General features: G+C 35.5%; 2 protein-coding genes across 8 annotated transcripts in view; one reads left to right on the top strand and one right to left on the bottom strand.

Moving 5' to 3' along the window:
- The window catches only part of LOC145214232 (tau-tubulin kinase 1-like), a 28241-nt gene extending 13371 nt beyond the window's left edge, over nucleotides 1-14870 (top strand). The window contains exons 11-18 of one of the 3 annotated variants that reach the window (XM_080082724.1): nucleotides 3420-3584; nucleotides 3645-4021; nucleotides 6099-6257; nucleotides 11497-11606; nucleotides 12426-12558; nucleotides 12620-12666; nucleotides 12732-12876; nucleotides 14021-14870. In XM_080082724.1, the coding sequence (XP_079938850.1) occupies nucleotides 3420-3584; nucleotides 3645-4021; nucleotides 6099-6257; nucleotides 11497-11606; nucleotides 12426-12558; nucleotides 12620-12666; nucleotides 12732-12876; nucleotides 14021-14084 (1200 nt within the window). In that variant the 3' untranslated portion in view covers nucleotides 14085-14870. Of the gene's footprint in view, nucleotides 1-3419; nucleotides 3585-3644; nucleotides 4022-6098; nucleotides 6258-8355; nucleotides 9846-11496; nucleotides 11607-12425; nucleotides 12559-12619; nucleotides 12667-12731; nucleotides 12877-14020 lie in introns of those variants that run through there. The other 2 variants (XM_080082725.1, XM_080082726.1) reach the window with 2 other exon arrangements.
- Nucleotides 14871-14998: 128 nt separating this feature from the next.
- Nucleotides 14999-26521, bottom strand: part of LOC145214231 (dynein axonemal assembly factor 8-like) — a 35109-nt gene continuing 23586 nt past the window's right edge. For 4 of the 5 annotated variants that reach the window (XM_080082720.1, XM_080082718.1, XM_080082723.1 and 1 more), the window contains 21 exons: nucleotides 25750-25923; nucleotides 25586-25690; nucleotides 25276-25420; nucleotides 25011-25211; nucleotides 24745-24942; nucleotides 24467-24686; nucleotides 24234-24382; nucleotides 24000-24133; nucleotides 23736-23865; nucleotides 23517-23671; nucleotides 23311-23418; nucleotides 23135-23248; nucleotides 22235-22430; nucleotides 21764-21897; nucleotides 21205-21330; nucleotides 20943-21147; nucleotides 20745-20876; nucleotides 19988-20035; nucleotides 19639-19892; nucleotides 15529-15614; nucleotides 14999-15421 (listed from right to left, as the gene is read on the bottom strand). In XM_080082720.1, coding sequence (XP_079938846.1) covers nucleotides 15238-15421; nucleotides 15529-15614; nucleotides 19639-19892; nucleotides 19988-20035; nucleotides 20745-20876; nucleotides 20943-21147; nucleotides 21205-21330; nucleotides 21764-21897; nucleotides 22235-22430; nucleotides 23135-23248; nucleotides 23311-23418; nucleotides 23517-23671; nucleotides 23736-23865; nucleotides 24000-24133; nucleotides 24234-24382; nucleotides 24467-24686; nucleotides 24745-24942; nucleotides 25011-25211; nucleotides 25276-25420; nucleotides 25586-25690; nucleotides 25750-25923 — 3198 coding nt within the window. In that variant the 3' untranslated portion in view covers nucleotides 14999-15237. The remainder of the gene's footprint in view (nucleotides 15422-15528; nucleotides 15615-19638; nucleotides 19893-19987; nucleotides 20036-20744; nucleotides 20877-20942; nucleotides 21148-21204; nucleotides 21331-21763; nucleotides 21898-22234; nucleotides 22431-23134; nucleotides 23249-23310; nucleotides 23419-23516; nucleotides 23672-23735; nucleotides 23866-23999; nucleotides 24134-24233; nucleotides 24383-24466; nucleotides 24687-24744; nucleotides 24943-25010; nucleotides 25212-25275; nucleotides 25421-25585; nucleotides 25691-25749; nucleotides 25924-26521) is intronic. The other variant, XM_080082719.1, reaches the window with a different exon arrangement.

Consider the following 26521-nt stretch of genomic DNA (forward strand, 5'->3'; position numbering starts at 1 on the left):
TCGATTTAGACATCTTCTACACAAGATTGCTTGAGTAGTTTATATGCTATGGCAAAAAGTACAGATTTTTTTAGAATCTAAACATAACCGGGAACATTTATTTACCGTAAATCCCCACAAACACGCGTGTGGGGACCCATTTGTTTTTGCTTGCAAAAACAATTGTGTGTGGGGATCAAATTATGTGTATAGTTAATTGGTAAATATGATGATTCTATGTCATGATATAGAATATATATTATGGAAGTATATTAGAAAGCCACTTTCTAGTTATAAATTGCAACTATATGGTAAAAGCTTTTTAGTTTCCTTGTGATATGCTGGACCTATTTTTTGAATACTCTTTCGAAAGGGCTATTAATATTTTGTCTATATTTTTTAGCATTATGTAAACAAAGTATTTTTAAGATGTTACCTTATCTATATTTGATGACACCTGTCTTCTTAGAAACACTCTTTTAATTTATTATTATGGGTCCCCTTTCCTGAAGGGGACACATCGATTTTACTCGAATTGTTTTTTTCTGTTTTTTTCTTCCCAAAGTTTGTCCAAGTCGTTTTTCCATCTAATGTTTGATGGATTTGGATGAAGTTTACACAGATGGTACATATAGTTATGTAGATGTGCATCCCACTTCGTCCTGATAACCCCAGTATTTACCCCGCTAACCCCCTAAAATGGGTGAGTTTTTAAATGGTGTCGGAAAATTTGGATAGCATGTAGAGCAGTGCTTCCCAACCTTTTCCAGCTCACTGCCCACTTCCAAAAAAAAATTTTTTTGGCGGACCACCGTTTAATATTGCAACAAAACCACAATGAAAAAGAACAAACATTAAGAAAGAAAAATAATAACCGCACAAGCAATACTTCTGAAGCCTGAGCTTGCTGATTTGATATGATGAGATCAAGTCGGAGTTTAATTGGGAGACAAGTTCACACACAATGCAGCATTTAGTGTATCAGTGTTAAGACTGTTTCGTGTCTTCGATTAAGTAGTGTTGTAATGCGACAATTGCAGTTTAAGTACTGTTATGATGTAACAATTGCAGTTTGTTTGTGTGATAAAGCTTTGTTTAACGTGAAATTTTATGCGGCTTTCATAGCAACTAATTATGGGTCCCCTTCCCTGAAGGGGACACATTGTTTTTGTCGATTTTTTTTTTCTTTTTTTCTTTCTAACGCGCATTTGTTCCCACGTTTTGGTCAAGAAAGAATGGTTCAAACTTTTTCAAATTTACACACATTACAGATATTGGTCTAAAGATGGTCCATGTGCATTTTGATCCCTCGGTTCACCCACAGCCCCCCAAAACGTAAAATTTTTAACGCGGTTTGTTCCCATGTTTTGATCAAGAAAGAATGATTCAAACTTTTTCAAATTTACACTTATTATAGATATTGGTCAAAAGATGGTTCATGTGAATTTTTACCCCGTTTGACCCCTCGGTTCACCCACAGCCCCCCAAAACGTGAAATTTTTAAAACGGCTATACTTGCTAAAGCAGATGTTTCTGGAGTTTCATACTTTTTGATTGGTACATTGCAGCGTATTTTAAACTAAAACTATTTTGTAACTTGAAGTTGTATATATCCATTTTCACCCCTTTACCCCCAAATATTTGTTTGTTTGCTCACATGTTATTGAGGCCAGAAATACAAGACTTAACCTGCTGAAATTTTTAACAGCTGTGGATAGGGTGCTCCTTGTTGGCTGGTAAAAATGCAGTGCAATCGGCTCAGTAATAGTAAAAATATGTTTTTACATGCTGTCTTCTGTCATATTTGTGCTCGCTCAGTGCACAGCTGACGCAATGGGAGTGATTAACGATAGTGGCACATGGAAAAAATGCCTCTTCACGCATGAACGCAGTCGTCACTTGACCATTTTCTCATTGGTTGGAATTAAGATGATACGGTGTTAGTGATATTGCGCTGTAAACGTTAAAGCTGCGGGGTCACGGCAGGGACAGGCGATGCGTATGATGTCATGACCGTATTTGCCTGTCGCTCAGTGCACAGCTGACGCAATGGGAGTGATTGACCATAGTGGCGCATAGAAAAAAAATGCCTCTGCTTCACGCATGAACGCAGTCATTACGTGACCATTTTCTCAGTCAGATAGAAGTCTCAACTCTCAAGGGAGTAATTCACTTGTTTACGATTAAGGCGGGTGAATGCAGCGGAAGTGCTCAGCTTGACGTCCGGACCAACGTTTTATAAAACAGTCGTGTTGGTGATTAGAAATCAGCTGTTTTTGCGCAGCTATGCTATGTCGTTTTATTAAGTTGTCAAGCACATTTTAAGTTTTGGATAATTGTGTTTAAAAACTGACCTTGAACGACAATATCAAGGTCAAAGCATGAGAATCAATTAAAAGTATTTTTCCTGTTCCTATTGACTGTTTTTTGTAATTATATGACAATAATGATGCAAAAACAATACGGGCAAAACTTTTTGGGTTAAGGCTAAAGTTGGTTAAGCTTGTCCTTAGGAATCTAAAAATAACCAGGATGTTTGTTTACCATAAATCCGCACAAACGCGTGTGGGGACCCATTCGTTTTTGCTTGCAAAAACAATCATATGTGTAGATCAAATGATGTGTATAGTAAATTGGTAAATATCTAACAGTGATTGTGCCCTATTTCTACTGTTACCAAATCGCATATGCATATGTGTGGGGACCCATTAGATTATGCTTGCAGAAACAATTAGGTTATAAAGTGCCAGGAAAAAGATAGGGACCCAATGAAATGTAGGTGACAAATATATATCCATTATGAATATAGTAAATGGAATATGTGATACATCATTAAATATGATGTAGTATATATAACCCGGCAATATATAGGAAAACCACTATTCTAGTATTATATTTTAGAGAAATATAGTAAAACTTGAAAGTACGTTCCCACGAACTGTGTAACTTTTTGAAGTTTGACAAGCTTCGCGGCCCACGAAAAAGAACGTCGCGGACCACCAGTGGGCTGCGGCCCACCGGTTGGGAAGCGCTGATGTAGAGTACCGTATTTTACGACCATAAGGCGCAATTTAAATCCTTTTTTTTCCTCATAAATTGATCGTGCGCCTTATAAGCCGGTTCGCCTAATGTATGGATCAAGTAGTGCTTAATTGCCTAGGCTACACTCAAAACCAGTACCGATACTATTATTATATAAATAAACCACCGTCTTACACATTACTTCTAAAAAAATAAACCACCGTAAAACACATTACTTCTAAAACTTACTTTGCGGACGGCACAAAAATTGTTGGAGACCACATGTAGCCCATGGCCTGCATGTTTGACACCCCTGCTCTGTTTTTATAGGGGCTATGGAAGTAATCAAGAATGGCATTTGCCACATGCATGACCACACATGTCACTTGAAATGTTCTTTCTATTTTGTATGTTTGTAGGATAATCAGCTTCCAGTTATCACTGGAGAACCTGTAGTAAATGAAAATCCTGTTTATTTCCCTAAACCTGTACACCCTACCAACAATGAGGATGATAATATGCCTTCGGATCACAAGGACAATGGGGAAAACAAACCTGAACTGCATGTGCTGTCTGACCAAAAGGTATTTTGTTGGATGTTAAATGTCATCGACAAAATCTTAAATTTTATGTTTTATTTGCAGAGTCGAATTAAAGAAGATAGATTTGTACCTGAAGAAACCAATATGGTTATCAGAAACAATGACTTGTGTGATGATCAAAATTGTTCATTGAGTCCAAATGATGTTGCAGCAAAAGATAATGTCTTCTTTCAAAACAAGCAGCAACTTCAATTAATAAAGGACAGAAGCCAGAATCTTGCTAATTCTTCAGTGACTAAGCTAGGAAAACATAGTTGTACTCATCAAATCAATCATAGCAATATAGTTCAACCCATTTCTCTGGACTGTGATCCAAAAGCTCATGGTGACAGCTGCCCAAGTGCTGGTCATTCCTTCAAAAGTAACAATGGATATAGTGCGGAGTGCAGTGCCTCACAAGACCTATTCCTGTCATCAAGGTAACAATAATTTTATTTAAAGATATAATTTTTAGGTCCCTTGTACAAGCGGGCATTTTTGATATGTTTTGTTATGGGTCCCCTTCCCTGAAGGGGACACATATTGTTTTTGTCCGTATTTTTTTTCTTTTTTCTGTCTAAAGCTGGTTTGTTAAGTGCGTTTGGTCAAGAAAGAGTGCCTCAGGTTTATTCAAATTTGGACAGATGTTAGTTATTGATCCAAATTTGATCCTCCTGAAGTTTGACCCCGAATAACCCAACGCTTCACCCATAGGCCCCCAAAACGTATTTTTTTAAAAACGGTTGTTATGACTAAAGTGCATGAGCTAGGAGTTTCATGCTTTGTTGTATGGTACAATGTAAGGTATTTTAAAGAATTTTGTACCTTAAAAAATGATTTACCCATTTTCACCCCTAAACCACACAATATTTGTTTCTGTCTTACCCTGGTTTGTTAAACGCGTTTGGTCAAGAAAGATTGCTTCAAATGTATTCAAATTTGGACAGATAATAGTTATTGATCCAAATTTAATCCTCCTGAAATTTGACCCTAAATGACCTAGTGGTTCACCCACAGGCCCCCAAAACGATTTTTTCTAAAAACAGCTGTACTGACTAAAGTACATAATCAGGGAGTTTCATGCTTTGTTGGTTGGTTCAATGTAAGGTATGCCAAAGAATTTTGAATTTTGAAACGAAATTTTTGAAACTTATTGGATTTACCCATTTTTCACTCTTTAAACCCCGAAATATTCGGTTTTAGTTTTAGGCCAGAAATACAAGCCGAAATTTTTGAAAATTTTACCAATTGTTTAAGCAGGGTATTCGTTTAGTATTTAAAATTTTGCCAGTTACCTTTACAGCCCATAATATGTGTACACTATCAGTACGATCTAAGTGCCAAGGGAGTAATTCACTGGTTTACGATTAAGGCGGCAGAGCGGGAGTGTTTAGCTTGACATCCGGACAGACGTTTTACGAGACAGTCGTTTCGATAATTAGAACTCAGCTGTTTTTTTTGTGCAGCTATGCTGTGTCGATTTATTAAGTTATCGCGTGCATTTTCAGTTTTGGCGAAGGTTTTACACCTAAGACGTAATTTCAACTCAATAAGCGTGCTTCGGTTTCATTTGTGTCAGGCAAAACAGTGTTGATCAACATAAAGGTGAGAAAATAAACATAAATATTTCGAAAGCCGCGATAAATGGTCTTTAAATTCTCGTTGTCAGCTTGGCCGCCGCATAACCATGGGTCACTAAAGGTCAAGTTGTAGGCATTACAACTCAGTTAAGAATTTTTCTTCATAACGTAGCTTTTTTATTTTTGACAAATCAATTCAAGAATCAATACTTATGCCATGTATAAATTAGGCAAAACAGTATTGTTGAACACTAAGGGCTGCATGCTGTTAAAAACGATGTCAAAAGGTCATTAAACGGTCGTTTTTGCGACACGAAGTTAAGTGAAAAACAAGTTGTTATCTATACCTGTGTAGCAAATGACTTTTCAATTTATAGTGTCTAATACAACAGTTAAGGCTTTCAAGGAAAATTTGTGTTTAAAAACTGACCTTAAACGACAATATCAAGGTCAAAGCAAGAGATTGAATTGAAAGTATTTTTCCAATTCTTTTTTACTGTTTTTTTGTAATTATATGACAATAATGATGCAAAAAGAAAAACTTTTACGGACAAAAAAACTTATACGGACAAAAACTTTTAAGTTGAGTTAATGCTTAGTGAAAAATTTGTCCTTGAGAATCTAAAAATAACAGCAACATTTGTTAACCGTAAACCCGCATAAACACACGTGTGGGGACCCATTCGTTTTTGCTTGCAAAAACAATCATACATGTAGATCAAATGATGTGTTTAGTAAACTGGTAAATACGATATAGAATATATAAAATGGAAGTATATGAAAAAGCCACTTTTCTAGTTTTTTCTGCATCCCTCACAATAGACTTGATATCAGCCCGAGAAGAGTCGATTGCTATCGATATGTTGGGCACCCCTGCTTAAATAAATCACTTGATTACAGCTAAGTATTTATCATGATTTTTTTGTTTTATTTACAGAGAGGCCAGTATGAAATATCCAGCATTGGCATTGGTCATGCATAAAGATCAAGTTGTTCAATCTCAAAGTGAAATTTCTGACTCAAGTGTTGGCATCGGAAATTCTGCTGCTGAAAAAATTCGTTCTAGGAAAAGTAACAGCAGGAAATTTTTAAAAAGGTGTGAAATTTGTGTTTAACTTGCTTTAGGTTCAATTCTCTTCATAGTAGGGGGCCTAAAAAGCCTTATTTTATATCTTTATGACGCCAAGACTTCAACATTAAATATTGAGTGCTGAATAATGAGTCTGACCAGAAAGCAAATTAGTATTTATGGGTCCCCTTCCCTGAAGGGGACACATATTGATTTTACTCAAATTGTTTGTTTGTTTGTTTTTTTTCTTTCTTTTTTTTTCTTCCCAAAGTTTGTCCGACTCATTTTTCCATCAAATTGTTAATGGATTTGGCTGAAATTTACACAGATGGTAGATATAGTTATGCAGATGTGCATCCCACTTTGTTTTTGTTGATAACCCCAGTATTTACCCCGCTAGCCCCCTACAATGGGTATTTTTTCCCCGAAGTTTGTCCGACTCGTTTTTCCATCAAATGTTTGATGGATTTGGCTGAAATTTACACAGATGGTAGATATAGTTATGCAGATGTGCATCCCACTTTGTTTTTGTTGATAACCCCAGTATTTACCCCGCTAGCCCCCTAAAATGGGTATTTTTTCCCCGAAGTTTGTCCGACTCGTTTTTCCATCAAATGTTTGATGGATTTGGCTGAAATTCACACAGATGGTAGATATAGTTATGTAGATGTGCATCCCACTTTGTTTTTGTTGATAACCCCAGTATTTACCCCGCTAGCCCCCTAAATTGGGTGAGTTTTTAAACAGTGTCAGAATTGGCTGAAATTTGGATTTCTTGTAGAGTATGCCATTTATAGGTGTCGATTGTTGTGTTCAACCCTGTAGTCCTAACATTTACCCCACAAGCCCCTAAAGTGTAAACCGTATTTGTATGTTACTGGGCACCACAAATGAAAGATTTCTTTGGCGCAATAGTGTTACAAGGACAACCAGTTGTATGTTGCTCGTTGGTGGGTTGCTTGGTGGACGTTTTTGCGCCATGGCAGTTAGGGGCTTGTTAACAGCCCTATGACGTCAGAAACATTAACGGTTGTTGCTCAAAACACCTCTAGTGGTCGAAATTGTAAACATTGGCGGATTGGGCTGAAATTTTGCAGTACTATTGATTGAGTCATTGTGATTTTTATATATTTTTTAGTTTGTGTGTCGAACCCCATTAGTTACCCTACTAGCCCCCTAAAATGGGTCAGTTTTTTAAAACGTTAAATAGGACATACTTCAAACAATATCTGGGGTGAATCTAATTTTATAGTTTGTATTGTACATAGTATTATTATTTAAGCCCAGTGCAGATCACTGTGTTTTACCTTACAACACTCGACTTTCTCATGGTTATCTCTTGAATTGCATTATTTTCAGCTTTGCATGTGTGGGGACCCATGAGTTTTTGCCTGCAGAAATGACTAAGGTTATAAAAGAAGATGGCTAATATGGGACCCAATACAAATAAGCATAGGAAATATATTAATGTTTTAAAATAGGTTATAGTGTAAATGCAACAACAAAATGTGCTAAGCCACCCTTCTAGCTCTTATCCTAATATTTATGGGTCCCCATGATTTGGATAAAACTTTCACAGATTGTAGATTGTAGATTGTAGATATAGTTATGTAAATCTGCCATCTGCTTTATTTGTCTTGGTAACCCCAGTTTTTGCTGTACTAGCCCCCAAAGTGTAAAACATTTTTGTATGTTGCTGTACACCACAAAGGAAAGGTTTCTGTGGTGTAATAGTGTAATAAAGACAACCGAACATATGGTACATAGGTTTGCTAACTACTTGCTTTGCTTGGTGGAGCATTATGATGTAAGAAGAATTAGCAGTTGCTATTCAAGCACCTCAAATGATCAAAATTTTTAACATTTTCCAATTGGGCTGAAATTTTACAGAACTGTAGTTTGGGCCATTGTATTGTGGTATTTTATCTGTTCAGGGGTGTTACCCCACTAGCCCTCTGAAATTGGTGAAATTTTTAAACAATGTTAGTATGTAGACAGTTTATAGAATAAATTATTTTGAGGTGTTCATAGTTTTTCACCCCATTAACCCCTAAAATGTGTGTAATTTGTAAACATTGACCGAATTGGATAAAATTTTAACAGTTGATGTAATATGTCATTTTAGGTGTCCTTTGTTGAGTTTTGCCCTGCAGCCAGATTAGTCACCACATTAGCCCCCTAAAATGGGTGAATGTTTACACAATGTCCAAATTGGATGAAATCTGAAAAGTTTGCAGCATATGCCATTTTGCGTCGCTAATTGTTGCATTTTGCGTCGAAAAGTTTTACTGTATAGCCCCACCAGTTACTCCACTAACCCCTAAAATGGGTAAATATTACAAACAGCGGCCGAATTGAATGTGATTTGGATCATTTGTAGCATGATAATTATGGGTCCCCTTCCCTGAAGGGGACACATATTGTTTTTGTCCATATATGTTTTCCTTTTATTCTTCTTTCCACGTTTTGGTCAAGAAAAAATGGTTCAAACTTCTTCAAATTTACACACATTATAGATATTGGTCTAAAGATGGTCCATGTGAATTTTGACCCCGTTTGATCGCTTGGTTTACCCACATCCCCCCAAAACGTTGTGGATCGGGTCCTCCTTGTTGGCTGTTAAAAATTTCAGTGCAATCGGCTCAGTAATTACTCTTACAGCCCCAAATATGTTTTTACATGCCGTCTTTTGTCAAATTTGTGCTCGCTCAGTGCACAGCTGACGCAATGGGAGTGATTGACGATAGTGGCGCATGGAAAAAAATGCCTCTGCTTCACGCATGAACGTAGTCACTTGACCATTTTCTCACTGGTTGGAATTAAGATGTTACAATGTTAGTTATATTGCACTGTAAATGTTAATGTAGGTCAACTTATTCGTGTTTCGAAACGCAGAGCGACAACGCAGCACAATTTGTTACACCTGTGTAACGTGACTTATCAAACTGAAAGCGTTAATAAAACTGTTATAAGAAGGAAATCCTCACAAACAACAAAAAACGGAAAAGGAAAACAATCACTGAATGAGCAAACAAACCAAAACCAAATACTTGGATATTGTTTGGATTGCATAAAATATTTTCCAAAAAAAACAATTATTATTGTCATTAATTTCAACCAATTTTGGAGGTTTAACATTTTGGTTTTGTCAATTCAAGGAGCAAACAGGTCTTTAAGAAAATATTGCTTGTTAGGATAACAGCAACCCAAAGGAAATGGCTCGTTATCCCCTACAGTTAGGACAAATGGTTGCGTCTGTGCAACAATCAAACTTCGTGATTCGCCAGTGTTCCTTCTCCTATGTCAGTTTTCTGGCTGATTTTGTGATTGTTACAAAACAAAAGTTTATGAAATAATTCTTACCTAGCATATGCATGCGCCATTCATCCTGTTACGAATTCGAAATATATGTGTGGGGACCCATTGGTTTTTGCTTGCAGAAACAATTATGTTATAACAGACCACAAAAATATTGGTACCATACTGAATGTATCCATCAAATATATATCCCTTACAATTATAATGAATGGTGCATAAATATGGCACAGTTTCTGTAAAATGGAATATACAGGAAAACCACTGTTCCAGTTTAACAATGATTGTACCTAGGGCTGTTATCAAACAAATAATTATTTGATTATTTGACATTTTTAATTATTTGAAAATTTATCAAATAATTTTTTACTCATTTCAAATAATCAAATATTTTTTTCCTATGCAGTGCACCGCGATATCTGTACAAAATCAATTTATTTGAACACATTGGGGACTTTTTGTATGAAATTGCGTTTACACAGAAGCACTTAAACATATGTTTTCAGCCTTCACCCATATTAATGTTCATTACCCATTCCCCCAAAAATGTTGGACAAAAAAGCATGATAATTTTTTGTTCAATCCGGTATTAGTTACACCCAGGAATAATTAAAGTTTTTGAAGCAAGTGATTAAAATGGTGTAGATCAGTGCTCTTCAACCTTTTTGGGCTTGGTGAACCATTAAAGTTGTTGTGACGAACTCATGCACCCTGTTTACTTAAAAAGGTTAACTGAGATAAAAGCGATCATTATGCTTATCATCATGTCAATCAAACCGAGCGGAGCTCGCAAAAATTGCTTGAATTGCTACCAATACTCCAAGCATATGTTCGCGAATTTTCTGTGAAACACCGAAGAAAAAGCCAAAACTCGATGTCCCAATACAACCCGACTTTAACGCAGACACTATCAAACTTGACACGGGGATAAAACATTAAAAAAGTTTGCCTTGGTTCACATCATTTGAAACCTACATCCTTTTTCTAATATCAGTCAAATATTAATGGTTCAATAAAAGTTTGTGATGCACCCTTGTATACCCCTTCACACTGATGCACCCCATGCATATTTTGGTGCACCCTAGGGTGCACCGTGCACACCGGTTGAAGAGCACTGGTGTAGATTACAATTCAATTCAGCCAGTATCCAAGAAAAAGCTGATGTAATAGCGTAAAAATACACACGGAATATGTACACATGGTTTTGCCAAATTACGGAGAATAATTGAAGCTTGTCTCTATCTGTACTAATTTATTATTTTAAACAGAAAAAAAAGATGTAGCCTAGATTTAATGACTAAGAGCTTACAAAATTCGTTTAGTAATTTCAACTATCCTTATTTAATAATGACTCTGGGTCTTATGTATCCGGTATTGTAAATTATTTGAATTATTTGAATTATTTGATTATTTGATTATTTGATTTGAAAGGAACAAAATTATTTGATTATTTGAAAAATTTAAAACCTTTATTTGATAACAGCCCTAATTGTACCTTTTTTACTGTTACCAAAACAGAAACAATTATGTTATAAAGTGTCAGGAAAAAGATAGGGACCCAATGAAATGTAGGTGCCAAATATATATCCATTATAAATGTAGTAAATGGTATATGTGATACATCGTTAAATATGATGTAGTATATATAAACTGGCAATATATAGGAAAACCACTTGTCTAGTTTATGCAGAATTTTGCTTCCCTGTGTACTCATACCACAAAAACTTGGTATGAGTTTACACAAATAAACAAAGGTGATAAAAGTGTTGGCTGTTATGGGACCCATAATAAAATAACTAAACTAAATATAACTAAATAACATAACAACTAAATAAATACATTTTGAAAGAGGCCATAGTGTATGTTGAATGGCAATATGTGCTAAGTCACCCATCTAGTTGTGTTTTTACTTTTATTAACTTTTAGAAATATTGTGATTTTAACATTTTAGAAATATTGTGACCAAAGGTCTTCAAAAAAATAGTTCAGATTTTGCGCACTCTTCTCATGATGATCCTTCATTTTCAAGTTCCCTGTCAACAGAAGATTCAAAACAGACAGGTTTTTAAGTTTCTATTTCTTTGTCTGCTCTTTTCTTATTTTCTTGTTACCCTTATACCTCAGTCCACAGGTCTCCCCAAAAGGAAGTTTTGTAACTTGTGATAACTAATCTGGCAGTGTTATATATAGTGGTTTGGTACGTTAAAAGTGTATACCGTATATACTCGCCGATAGGTCGCACTATTAGTTTTGTGTTAAAAAAGTGTGATTTAGAGTTGACTCGCACATAAGTCGCACTGAAAATCTAGGGATTTAAAAGGCCCTTTACCTATCTTTTTTGCATAAATATGTTTTCTCAACAAAGTGGGAAAATCCAACGCATGTTGAGCCGTCGCGTGTGCGCTCATGAAACTGTCTCGCATTGGTATGTGCGTGTACGAGCGGATAGGTCGCACCTATATTTTTAAAAAAATTAAAAAAGTTGCAACCTATCCGCGAGTATATACGGTAAATAAAGTTTTTTGAAGGTTCATCCATTTTTTTCTTTTCATTCTCTGGTATTTTACATTAAACATACAAGGCCCAATAATTTAAAATTTAGAATTAAGGTGTGGTTGGAATGCAGATGGAACATAATACAATATATTTTTGCTACTGCTCTCGGTTATCAGTTTTCTATAAGAGTCCTTTACAATTAAATTGTTGAATACATGTCCTATACACAAAGTGGTTAAATTTGTTCACAGCACATGTGAAATGACAAGATGAGCAAAACCACTTTTCTACCTTTTTCAGTTTACTCCTAAAAACTTATGTTTTCGCCAGAAAAGAACTTTTTTGCTTGAATATGTAAATGGAAGGATGTCATTTTTATGATAGATTTAAAGGGCCGGGATGGAGATTTAATGAAGCATTATTTTGTTGCTGCTGCATCAAGAGTTGGAGTCACTTTGTCATCAATTACCCATTCTCAACAAGAAAAAAATCAAGTAATTCCCCAAACAAAATTAAGGTAAAAAAGAGACAATTGGTGCTTGTTTTTATTCAAAGTTTGACAAAAAAAACTATTGCAGTCGCATACCTGTTCGCATTGGATTGTGTCCAGCAAAAGAAGAAAAAGGTTTGGAAACCTGAAGTACATTGTTTTTGAAAAATGGCATTAATTGACAAAACAAAAATATTTAGGACATCTACGGAGTCAAAAAGGAATGTTAACTGTTCAAACACCACATCAAAACCAATCTTATGATCAGGCACATGTCAATTCAATGCTAATACCAAGGCCTCCTGAAAGCAAACGTCCAGCCATGAATATAGTACAAGCAGCCAGGTATTTATTGCTACTTTTTAGTAAAAATTACTTGCAAAATGTCACAATCATAAATTTTCTTTTTGTCAATTGAAGAAGTGCACCAGAATTTGTTTTCTTTAGAAAATCTTTAGGAGATACCATAAGCATACCTTAACAGTCTTGCTGATAAAATAAGGCCTTTTGTGTCAGCCAGTTTGGTCTTTACTGCAGCTAAATGTCCATTTGTTTTTTATGCTAAATGGGCTGAACCAGGATAGACCATGATTCACACACAGTCAATGCTGCAAGCCATGGACACTACATTGTTAATTCCCTGGTTTGGTCAATGTCAATCCATGTTATATTAAAAATATTGGGTCCGAATTATCTTTCTACTTTTATTTTATCATAATTTTACTTTCTTAACAAAACATGGATCAGAACATGGCTCTGAAAAAACATACAAAAAAGCATTTCTTAGAAAAGAATGTCAGTGAACACTTTTGGCTTAGACATGATATTTAGGGAACTATCTCAACTGTAAAGGTACAGAAACCCAATTGGTTGATCGAACTGGTATAAGTTGGCTGTTGCCCTTGCCCTTTAAATAAGATTTATATTTCCCTATTTTTAACAAAGGCTCCATTGACTTTCTGTCTTGGTACGATTGTCAACAAGAATGTTTTTAAATCCTGGACAGTCTTTACACAAGGCTGCCAAATGCGCCTACCATCGTAGCAGCGCATAATAATTGGTTTCCTTGTACTCTTATATGAACACCAAGAGAGTTGAAATTTTTTACATTCCTGGACATCTAGCTTTGAACAAAAAGTGATGTAACAAATTAAAAAGCCTAATGTTTGGTGAGTTTACTCCCCTTGGAATTTGTTCCCTTGCATACAGCAACAAACCATGTCACAAAGAGCATGGTATGTGTGAAGCTTTTGGTTGCTTGCAATCTAATATTGGTGCTGCCATAACACTCATTGTAACTAGAGTTGCATAAAACAGGTTCAACAAGCTAATTTGAGGAAACTGGTAACTAATACAAACCTTGGTTCTGATTAGAAACAATTACCAAAAATGCTGATAAAAAGGTATACAGGTGATAAAAAGTTAACTTCAGGACCGAACAAGACTTAGCAACATTGGTTTCCTAACAAAAGTATCTGTCTGTTTACAGAAGGAGGCGCTACAAACCATCACCTGGAATCCTTACATCAAACAGATTAAATAACTGCTATTGACATTATCAACAAACCTTGCCATACAATTTTCAGCTGGAATGTTTATGTCTTATAGTGTTTTGTTTTTGTGCATATTTACTTCATATTCTCCTTTTAAAAGTATTTGCACTACTTTTTGTGTTGTAGTTATTTGTTCAATAGTCCGCATTATTATTTGTTTTTGCATGATTGTGGTAAATGTTTTGATCTCTGCGTCATGTTTATTGAAATGTGAAGGGCATAGACCAGTGGTTCCCAACCAGGGCCCATGGCCCCCCAGGGGGGCCACGAGCTGTGTTCAGGGGGGCCACAGGTGTAGATTTACCAGAAACACCCACTAAAAATTCCCTAAATTAATCAACTATTTTGCATACTATTTGTCTATATTGAGGCTTTTTTACGAATGCGGACCCTTATTTACTCTATTCGACCTGCGTTTAAAGCCGATATTAGTATCCAATTTCCACACGAGTTTGCCATTTACATTTTAAGGGGGCCACATGACTTACAAGGTTACATGAAGGGGGCCACGAGGCAAAAATTACACTTTTAGGGGGCCACGGTCCATGGAAGGTTGGGAGCCACTGGCATAGACCATTGTTACAGTGCAATATTTTTCTCTTTCAACGATAGCATACATGTTTTGTGCCATGGAACATGTTTTAAAATTTACTTCAGAGATCAGTAAAAATGTGTTTATTGTTTTACTTTATGCTTGGTGAAATCTTACTTTCATTGCACAGGTCTTCGTGAATGTAAGCATATTTTATATTTTTATTTATTAAAGCAACAAATGTTTCTGTTAAATATTGTGTTTTTGTAATGATTATATCCAGGCATATCAAAGTTAACAAATAGGACAACAAACATTCAAATGTTATGTTGTTTTAAAATAGCTTCAGTAAAAGAATAAGCTTAAAATCTCGATACAGCAATGCGCACCATCGCCTTTAATTTTAAACATTTTACAAAACCAGTATAAACAGAATAAATATTTTTGTCACAAAAGTAAAAAGAAGTCTAAAGGTGAACACTAACACAGCAAAACAGTGTACATAGCTTCAACAACAAAAATAAATTATGCATTTAAAATCTGTGAACACTTAAGCACCAATTATGAAGTACTGTGGTTATTATCAACAAAGAATAGCAAGACATTTTCAATGGCACATATTTAGGAGTTTGTTACTCCATTTCTATCTTGCCACTCTAATGCTCTCTTGTGAGAGATTCGAATTATGGAGCGCTTGTTTTCCAGACGATGGAACAGATGTTTTACACATATGTGAGTTTGTTTGAGAGTTTGTGTCCTCAAGATATTTGGTGCATGTTCAAGGAGTGAATATCTCCGTAAGCAGCTGCATATATATAAAAAATTTATAGAGGCAGTTATGAATGGTGAAAAATATGGGCAATAACAAAGCAGCTAAAAAATATGTTGTACATACAGATTGTATATATTTACCTTCCCAAAATAGAATCAAACAGTATGAGTCCATTTTCACGTTGCATGTACAATAAGAAACTTGGTCCTGATGTCAACAGGTTAACCTTAACAAAACACAGCAGTTGAAAGTTTTTGTATGATGAGCTGCTGAAAGTTAAGTAAAACTTATAACTATGAAAAATTTGACAAATCAAATGTTATTGAATTTATTATTATAATCTGGTAATTATTTTCAAATAACCTCCCAACCATCCCTAATGTAACCATCTTTTACAGATGAATCAGGTTGATCACATAACCAATTAGCTGAGTTAATTTATGTGATAATCCCAATTCTGTGAAAACAGTACTTGTTTTCAATCAAAAAACTAATGGACACCATTCCAACAAAACTAGAAAGGTGGCTTTCCTATATATCGCCCATTTATATATTCATTACCTATTTAGCAATTTACTCTATACATCATCTGACCTACTGACATGATTGTTTTTGCCTTGCAAAAACGAATGGGTACCCACAGATGTGTACATGCAATTAAGTAACAGTATTAATATGATTCAAATATTAACTCAGAAGAAAAATGACAAAAAAAGGTTGTTAATTCAGTCACCAAATACTGATTATATTAAAGCACTAGCAAATTGGCACAGTTACAATATATGTATGTAGTCCTACAGAAACCTATTGCGGTATGGTGGTAATGCAGCAAAGCCCTGTGACCGTGACGCAGTTACGGTTGTTCATCGTCGATTTGTTTACGACATACCATGTTTTTGTGATTCCTCGACATAAGCAATATTTTGTTGTTTATTGCAATAAAGGTACTACTTTAACTATTTACACCTGTTCAGCCTTTTGTCAAGCAACATATTTTTTGACAAAAACAGCGTTTATGTGTTTGACAAAAACAGTAAAAGCTCTGTGGTAAAACATTTGTGTATGCGTGGAGGGGTTATTTTCTATCATGAACAGTTGGCTCAACCTGGCAATCCTGTCCTCTCTTTCCCTCATGCTGTGCATGGTCCTGGTGGGAGCCTCTGACTGGCTCTGCCCTCAGTAGACAAACAGTATAACATCTGGCACCCAATATATGTAATGTCCGTCATTGTGATACAAATAACTAAAAACGTTACAGCTCTATTCCAGCAAAAACATTACCCAGTGGCATGAGTGGTCATGCATGAAGCTACGGCCATTTCCTACTGACTGTAAACCAACCAATTGCTTTGTGGGATTTCATTGTCTGACAAAGACAGGTGCTCAAAACATTAGGGTAACTACCTGGCGAACTGAGCCAAAAATATTAAACAGCAAACAAGAAACCCACTACAAACAATTGTTTAAATTCAGCACAATAGGCCTTATATTTTTGACCTAAAGGACTGGTAAAGCTAAAATTAAATATTTTGGGGGGTTAAGAGGTAAAAATAGGTGAATCCAATAAAATTTTAAAAAAATCTTCAGAATACTTAACAACCCACCAACCAACAAAGTATGAAACTTCATATAGTTGACTTAGTCAGCATAACCGTTTAAAAAACATTACGTTTAGGGGGCCTATTGGTGAACCAGTGGGTCATTGGGGCTCAAACTTCATGGTTAAGTAACTAACATCTGTGTAAGTTTGAAGCACTATTTTTTGACCAAATGCATGTCACAAACCACTGACAGAAAAAAATCTGGACAAAAAACAATGTGTAAATAAAAATAAAAACAATCCCCTTCAGGAAGGGGGACCCACAATAAAGAAACTAGGACATTCATCTACAGTGAAAGAGATTCTTCCTCGGTTTCTATATCCAAAAGTGGATGAAATTATTCTCTCAGAACCCAATTAAAGTTCATGTGTGTTTCAAAAACAACTAGAAGGGTGGCTTACCACACATTGCCCTTACATATACACCACAACCTATTTTAAAACATTGATATATTTCCTATGCTTATTTTATATTGGGTCCCATACCATTCACTGTCTTTTATAATCTTAGTTGTTTCTGCAAGCAGAAACTCATGGGTCCCCACACATGCAAAGTTGTAGATAATGCATTCAAGAGATAACCATGTGAAAGTTTAGTGTTGTAAGGTAAAACGCAGTGATCGGGACTGCGCTTAAATATTAATACTATGTAGAGAACAAACTATATAAATTTAGATTTACCCCAGATATTGTTTGAAGTATGTCCTATTTAATGTTCTTTTTCAAAGAAATGAAGGAGTAAGTAGTGGCATAATGGGGTAAAACAAAAAATGAATAGCAAATGCTACAAGCTGTCCAATTTTCATTCAATTCGAACATTGTGAAAAGGGTTACACATTTTAGAGATTATTTGGTTAAGTTGTGGTGCTACAGGGCAAAACATAACATTTGAGGACTTAGTATGTTTAATAAACTTTGCGAATTTCCTATAATTAGGACGTTTTTCAAAAGTTCATTTATTTTAGGGGGCTAGTTAAGTAAATGTTGGGGCTACAAGGAAAAACACATCAATTGAAACCTAAAAATAGCATAGTCCACATACTACCCAAATTTTATCCAATCCCGACACTGTTTAAAAAACTGACCCATTTTAGGGGGCTAGTAGGGTAACTAATGGGGTCCGACACACAAACTAAAAAAATATACAACCTCAATGACTTAATCAATAGTACTGCAAAATTTTAGCCCAATCCGCCAATGTTTAAAATTTCGACCACTAGAGGTGTTTTGAGCAACAACCGTTAATGTTTCTTACATCATAGGGCTGTTAACAACCCCCTAACTGCCATGGCACAAAAATGTTCACCAAGCAATCCACAAAGTCACAAACGAGTAACATACAACTGCTTGCCCTTGCAACACTATTGAGCAACAGAAATCTTTCGTTTGTGGTGCCCAGTAACATACAAATACGTTTTACACTTTGGGGGCTTGTGGGGTAAATGTTGGGGCTACAGGGTTGAACACAACAATCGACACCTATAAATGGCATACTCTATAAGCTATCCAAATTTCAGCCAATTCTGACACTGTTTACAAACTCACCCATTTTAGGGGGTAGCGGGGTAAATACTGGGGTTATCAACAAAAACAAAGTGGGATGCACATCTACATAACTTTATCTACCATCTGTATAAGTTTCAGCCACATCCATCAAACATTTGATGGAAAAACGAGTCGGACAAACTTTGGGAAGAAAATAACCCATTTTAGGGGGCTAGCGGGGTAAATACTGGGGTTATCAACAAAAACAAAGTGGGATGCACATCTACATAACTATATCTACCATCTGTGTAAATTTCATCCAAATCCATCTAACATTTGATGGAAAAACGAGTCGGACAGACTTTGGGAAGAAAGTAACCCATTTTAGGGAGCTAGCGGGGTAAATACTGGGGTTATCAACAAAAACAAAGTGGGATGCACATCTACATAACTATATATACCATCTGTGTAAATTTCAGCCAATTCCATCAAACATTTGATGGAAAAACGAGTCGGACAAACTTTGGGAAGAAAAAAAAATGAAAGAAAAAAAAAAGAAAGAAAAAAAAACAATTTGAGTAAAATCAATATGTGTCCCCTTCAGGGAAGGGGACCCATAATTAGCAACGTCCACACTCAACAACAAAGAACATGTGGCTCACATACTGGGAGACAAAAATTACACTTATGGCACAGGATCAATGCTTCCGAAATGTGTCACCACATTTCTAAAATGCTGTGGGATGATGCAATCAGTAAAGTGTGTTTGAAGACAATGCACATCTTGCCAACCACTATGCACAGTTGTGATACTGTTGCTTCGATTTTATCCTTGGTGTTCAGGAAATATATTAATATTTTGCTCAAATTGAGTCTGCTGTCAACTGCCTGCTAGGTTGTTAGTCCCTCGGATCATTTTTATTGTTATTATTTATGACAGTCGGTGGGTTTAATTTAGTACAGCCCATCAGATTCTACTGGGCAAGAGAAATGTTGCCTAAATTTATTGCTCAGGTAAACACAAGTGGCCACATGTTTTAGATCAAAAATATATTGTGCAACTTATGCATAGAAATCCATTTTTTACTTTCCAAAAAATAGGCCATAAAAGATTAGCAACACCTTTGATGTGCGTTTTATGTGTACATATGTAATTTACACTTACGGTAAACTGCAAGTTGTTGGAGCTTTTATCACCCATTAACTCATACAGCTTTTTAGCCTGATTCACACTAAAGCAAGTCATATGCCAGGCACATATTTCATATCCTTGAGTAAGTAATTGCTCCATGATGTCAATGTATGGAGGGTACATTTTCAATAGTCCTGGTTTCTTATCTGATTTGGGACAATTGATTACTGGAGATGATAAAACAAGACAGACTGGTTGAATTTCCATTCCAGTAGTACCCAACAAATCTAAAAACACAACACATGTACTAAGTTAAATTCAGTCTTTACAAAACTTTATTTATGTCATTTGTTTTGGTTCTTAGAAGTGCAAACCTACTTACCAACGTTTGGATTATCACATACTCCCACTTCTCTTCCCTTTACTTTGTCTGGAAAGTAAAGCATTACAAATTAAAAACAAAAAAACAACACAAGGTAACATGAAATACAACTAGAAAGGTGACTTTCCTAAATATTGCTAATTTATGTGTGTCATATCCTTTTTACCACCATACCCCTGTTGACCTACCAGCATGATTCTTTTTGCAAGCATTAGCGATTTTCTTTTGTCCCTGTTCTTACATCATTACATTTTTATTAATTCACAAAAGTGGTGATAAAAGACTAGGAAAAAATACTCCCAGTCATCTGAGAATTTAATATCTCGCTTTAACCCCGTTAAGCACAATAACTACTGTATATGACCGCAGAGTAGCAAGACCAACAATATATGTAACATAATACCTGGCAATGCACCTACCTACAAAGTGCCAAAATCGTGGGTCTTATACTTTATTAGATACAGCTATTTTAATTCCCTGTTTTGGGGTTATGTGACTGTGCGTGAACTGCTTGGTCATCCACAGTAAAATTTTGAGAGATCAACTTAGAATAACTAACTATTATGTGTGCAAATTTGTTCTTGGCCAAATGGGTGGAATAAGTTTTAGACAGAAAAAATCCAAATAAAAGCAACATGTTCCCCCTACAAGAATGAAATCAATAACTACATGTGGAAAGAAACTGATAGCTGTGTACCAAAAAGCAAAATTTGATGAAAAATCATTTTAATTTAAACATAACATTTGAAGATTCTACCTTCTCTCATGACAGAGTAATCTTGCACGAATGGAATTTGCTCCATTTTAAGTTCAAGTGTTTGCTTACAACACAGGCCTTCAGGAAAAAACAATTTCTGCTCTTCACATGCAGCAACATACTTTTCAGACACTAAAGTACAGGTAACAAAGTTAATGGTATTTCTACGGAAGAACAAGTTATTTGTTTTCATTTTACCATGTATTGCATTGGAAAATTCATCTATACCGAACTCTGCTCTCCAGTTTCCATTCCCACAAGTAGTCACTTTATGTGCTTCTCTTGGATCAATAGGTCCAGCAACATCAACAAGTCTTCTTACTGCATTTATCCGTTGTACACAAACCACCAGAGATGCAGAAGATGTCATGTGGCTAGTAAAAACACTTCTTTCCCCAAGCATCTTAAAATATATTTCCTAAGGTGTTACATTCTGAATCTCGTAACTACTTACACATACTTTTTCGTATTTTGCACATACTTTTTCGTATTTTGTGGGCATGACTTGTGAGGCTTGATCCTCAGAAAGAATCGCCATGCGAATAGCAACAACTGAAAACTTCTCCTGGTAAAGGCGTCTCAAAATCTGCATTACAAAAAATATTACTTTTCAAAAAAAACTTTAAAACAGACATGTTTTGTTACTGCACAGCTATTGCTTAAACCAGGGGTGGGCAACCTGCGGCCCGCGGGCAGCATGTGGCCCTTCATTCAAGGTTGTGCGGCCCGCAGAGATGCTTGGATTTTAAAAGTACTGGAAAACGAGTCAAATTATCACATATTTTTGAGCTGATTAATGCGCCCGATGCTAGTTTTCTGCGATCTGGCAAAATGTGGTTAGAATCTAATACGAATTATACTTGTAGTTAAGGATATTTGGTAAGAAACAAAGCAAAATCACTTTGTGTTATGCACATGTGCGGCCCGCGATCCAATTTTGACATTTATAATTGGCCCTACAGTAAAAAAGGTTGCCCACCCCTGGCTTAAACCATTACTAATTAAAAAACTGCATGCACCTTTACAACATGGCGAGGAAAAGCATCAGGTTTAATGATTAAAACAGAGGTAATAGGACGAGGCCAACTCAACATAGCATCCAAAACTGATTCCTCTGTGTGAGATGTTTGATTTTGAAGTGCTTTCTGTTTTCCTGTAGTATAGAAGGTACATTTAGGGGTAAGTAAAGGCACATATTGCACATGCACCAACAGATACATTTTGTTTGAGTTCTGCAATATACCTCAGTTTAAGTAAAAAGATATGTCAGCAGTTAGTGTCTTGTGTTTGAATGTTGTATACTTTTATACAATTTACACTATTGTTTGAACTATCAACAATTCATGTTCATTTGATCCAATTTTGTCACGAAATGCTGGTTCTTGTGTGGCTCATTGGATAAAGCAGCAAAAAAGGGCACATGGGGAAGTGCCATAAAAACAAATACCCCTGGTTGTGTTTTGTGTGAAATATGTGAACTAAATATTTACTTTTTTTTCTTTTCTTAGAAGATTTGCTGCTTGAACTATGAGAAACTCCATGATCCCCAGTTCCTTCCTCCCCATCACTCCTCGACAAATACCCATTAGTGTATTGAGCAACTCTCATTGGGGGAGGAAGAAATTTTAACAAGGGGCGACATCTGTTATCAGCAAACAGCTCTTTTTCACCAAAGAAAGTCTTTATCTAAAAAAATCACAAGAAATGTAAATAGCAATCATAGGCAAATAGTCAGCAAGTGGTTGTTTTTGTCCACATTTTTATTATTTTTAAAATGGGGTTTTCACCACCAAACAATTATAGTATATCACACAGGCATGTATTGTGCATCTGATTGTAAAAAATGGCCACAGGTTGGTAGTACTTCACATGTTGTAAAACCCTGCTTAAGATGACATAGTGTTTAATGCACAGGACATGTGGGTAGTACTTAAGAGACCTGGATCCAAAAAATCTAACAGTTCATTTTGATGTAACAGTTACCTCCTTGCAAAAACTTGGGTTAGTAAATTCAAAAATAATATTTTAAATACATCAGTGTAATCCACCTGTGTTGTTTATTTTTCGACGAACAGTTATCTGTTACTGAACTGCTTTTGTAACACACATAACAATTGCTTTAAAATGTTTAGAGCCCTAAACAAAAATTTGTACATAAACAATATGTGTCCTTCAGAGAAGGGGATCCATAATAAACAGTCAGCCCAAAGCTCATTTTCTGTAAACCCCTGCAAACCCCAGGTTATGGCAACAAATTGTCAAAGGGTTTATTAATATGAGTAACATTTAACAAATTAAAAAATATTTTGGCACAGACAATTTGGCCCAAATAAGAAGGTATGTAAGACAAAAAACAAGCATATAAAGAGTAGTACTTTCATCTAACATACTTGTCTGTAAGAAATTTCAGGTGTAGATGACATAATTCGGTCCATATTTTTAATGTAACTTGAACTTTTGTCAATTTGATGAAGTGGTGGAATCTTTAACACAGCCTGAATAATCTGTGATTATAAAGAATAGTTTTGAAACATTTTCCTGGGTATGTATAACTTAATATACTTACATTAAATGCATTTATTCTCCGTAAGACACATAAAAGTGCAGAAGAATCTTTTATCATAGGTATACTGTCACACCATAGTTCAGTTCCAACTTCAAATGGAGTTAATTCCTTCAAACATGAAATTACATGTTAATAACTTTTACAAACAAATTTCATTGTTATATTTTGAGGGATGCATGACATATTTCACAAATCGGTGATTTTACCTTCGCATGCTGAGAAGAAACCATTGGAATAAGTTTAATTCCTAAAAGTTCAAACCCACGAAATTCTGAACAATTATCATTTCCCATGTCATCAAACAAAAGGTTTGTTGCACTATCCTCATCAGTTTGAAGATAAAACTCCCCATGAAGTAAGGCTTTGTATTTGAGTGAATTAGTTTGATACAAAATAACATCAAACAACATTTAACAGAAACCTACTTTGCAAAATGCAACCACATTCATTGATCATTGACTTGCCAAGTAGAGCAAGAACCACCACTTGTTCTAGCTCTGGATCAGAAAAGAATGACCTTGGAGTAACACCACTGCTTAATTCTATTTCTGGAAACTATAACAATTTTTAACATTAGAAAAGTGCCAGTTGTGTACAATGCCAAAAAAAATTAATCCAAGAATAGCAATTAAAATAAACAAAGAATTGATTTCATATTTTCCAAAGAAGCCTCACAATCAGTCACAAACCTTGCATATTGGGCCTATAATATGGTTTATTGCATCATTGTGTGGGCAAATATGAAAACACTGATTGGTAACTGAATGTAAGTGACCTTGCTCTGTGCTGGAAACCAACCGATAAATCAATTCGGACTGTATACCTGAAATCACATACATGTGGTATAAAGCCTTCTAGCTACCCCATAAACTTTACCGCATGTTTGCATACATACAAACATTTTCGAGCCTAGCAGAACTTACATGCAATAAGTCCAGATTGGTGAATTGATGCATTTTCTCTGCCCAGTAGAAGGATTGTCACTGGTCTCTGCCACCAGTTATCAATTTCATAATACTCTCCACTAAGTTCTTCTTCCATTGAACATTGTGGATTAAAGTAGATAGCATACCTGTTAAACAAAGCCACTATTTTACTGCAATGTATGTAAAAAAAATGGTTTTAAAAATTTCATGTACTCTACATAAGAACATACCGACTGGGAACATTCAATCCAGCCACCTTTCTTTCATTTAAATGTAGTCTTTTTATTCCTTCAATAAAGAATCCCTGGTCTGTAGCAATGGCTATAATATCACCAATGAATTGTGGTGGAAATCTCGAAGATATTACCAAACATATATTAGATGGTTTCCAAGTCACCAAATAAGCATTAGCAGAAAGACTGTTAAGTGCAGAATTTTTGCTGTTTAATTCTAAAAAATCATGGCGTTACAAATCTGAAAAAAAAACATTCCACAATGTAACATTTACTTGGAGTAGAAATGTTTCTGCCTCTTCCTTTATTTTTTGAACTACTTTTTAGTTTTGGTGACTTTAATCCCAAAGTTTTGACCGAGTCCAGGCAGTCGGACAAAATATCATCATTAGGAGAAATTCTACCCCCGAACCAGACAACCAACTGTTGCAACACTCGGTCAATGCCTCTTGGACAGTTAAACACATTCATTTCTAAACACATTGAAAAGTTATGGCATGGCACATTATGTAATGCACAGTTACATTTGAAGGTTATCTACCTGTAGGGACTTCACTGTCTCCTCTACGTTTGGAAAGTTGCTCCCCATAAACAGCATTTAGAGAACCATGATCTGTCATGCGAGCCAAAACAGGGTCACGAGGTCCAATAATATTTTGAACTTTTTTTATTGCAGACTTCCCACGAATTGCAACTGCTGCACATGGAACTATCTCTTCCAAATTCTTTTCACCATGAGATACTATGTAAAAAAAACAATGCCATTGGTGTTATTCAAAGACAGTTTTTATTTGCTTGCAACTTACATATATTCTTCTGTACAATCTTTTTTGTTACAAAAGTAAGTCGAAGACCAACAATATCCAGACAGGAAAGCTGAAGACGTACTACAAGATCCATCAAACACAGTGGGTATGAGAAGGAATCTTTTTGCAGTAAGCATATTGTTGTCTAAAATGCAACAAATGTGAAGCTATTTCTGGTTTTAGGGATGTTTGAGCACAATTGGGTAAATGTATTTCCTTTAACAAGGGAAAGCATATCCTGGTCCAAAATGGAGGAACTGCAATCGATTTTGGAATAAATTTAAAGCAGGAAAACTTTTTATTCTCTTACTTCAAGCTGATTGATTTCAGAAGAACCAGATATCATTGATTGATCATCAGGTGTGGCTACTTTCCAGAAAAAACCAGGTTTTTTGTTGAGGGCTTTATGTAGCATCTTAAACAATGCACAATTTAACTACACATCAATTAACAACCAAGCTAATTCTCACATACCTTTGGGTCATTAGAGATAGTTATGTAAGTAGACAATGGTTTTGTAGAACATGCCAATGCAATTTCATTGAGAGTGTAAATTGGGGACTCCGGTCTTGAGTACCATGGACACACATCTTGGACACGGTTGGATTGCAAAAAATGCCAAACCACTTGGAAGAAGGCATTTTCTTTCTGATTCATTGCATACATTTTTAGTATTGTTTGCAAAACGTGGTCCCAAATTTACTATTCAAGACTCATCCAGTTTTCACAACATAATCCAAATACCACCCAACTGAGTATACTATGCATTATCAGTATTGCCTTAAAACCAATAAATGTGTAAATGCAAACTGGAAGTGTTTAAGACTTGTAATGCATTCAGTGCAATTTTAGGCAAAAAGTAACAATGCACAGAAAGCTATCTCCATTCATAAATGTTACAACTGTTGTTTTTAAAACTGCCTTTTTTCATTAAGTCATAGTCCAGATAAAATGGAGCACACAATAAATGCCAAGGTGCCAAAGTATGCAAATCAAATCTGTATTAGACTGCAGGCTTACTAAAAACATGCAAAGTTGTTTTATGTTCAGGTTATTATTGCTATAATAAAACATTACAAACATGGTATTTACTACATTATTTGGACAAAACCATATTTGGTGACTTAGCACATTTTGTCGTTGCACATACACTATAACCTATTTTAAAACGTTAATATATTCCCTATGCTGATTTTTAATAGGTCCCAGGCACCGTCTTTTATAACCTTGGTTGTTTCTGCAGGCA

This window comes from Phallusia mammillata, chromosome 2, assembly GCF_965637545.1.
Source record: "Phallusia mammillata chromosome 2, kaPhaMamm4.hap1.1, whole genome shotgun sequence".
Classification (NCBI taxonomy): Eukaryota; Metazoa; Chordata; class Ascidiacea; order Phlebobranchia; family Ascidiidae; genus Phallusia; species Phallusia mammillata.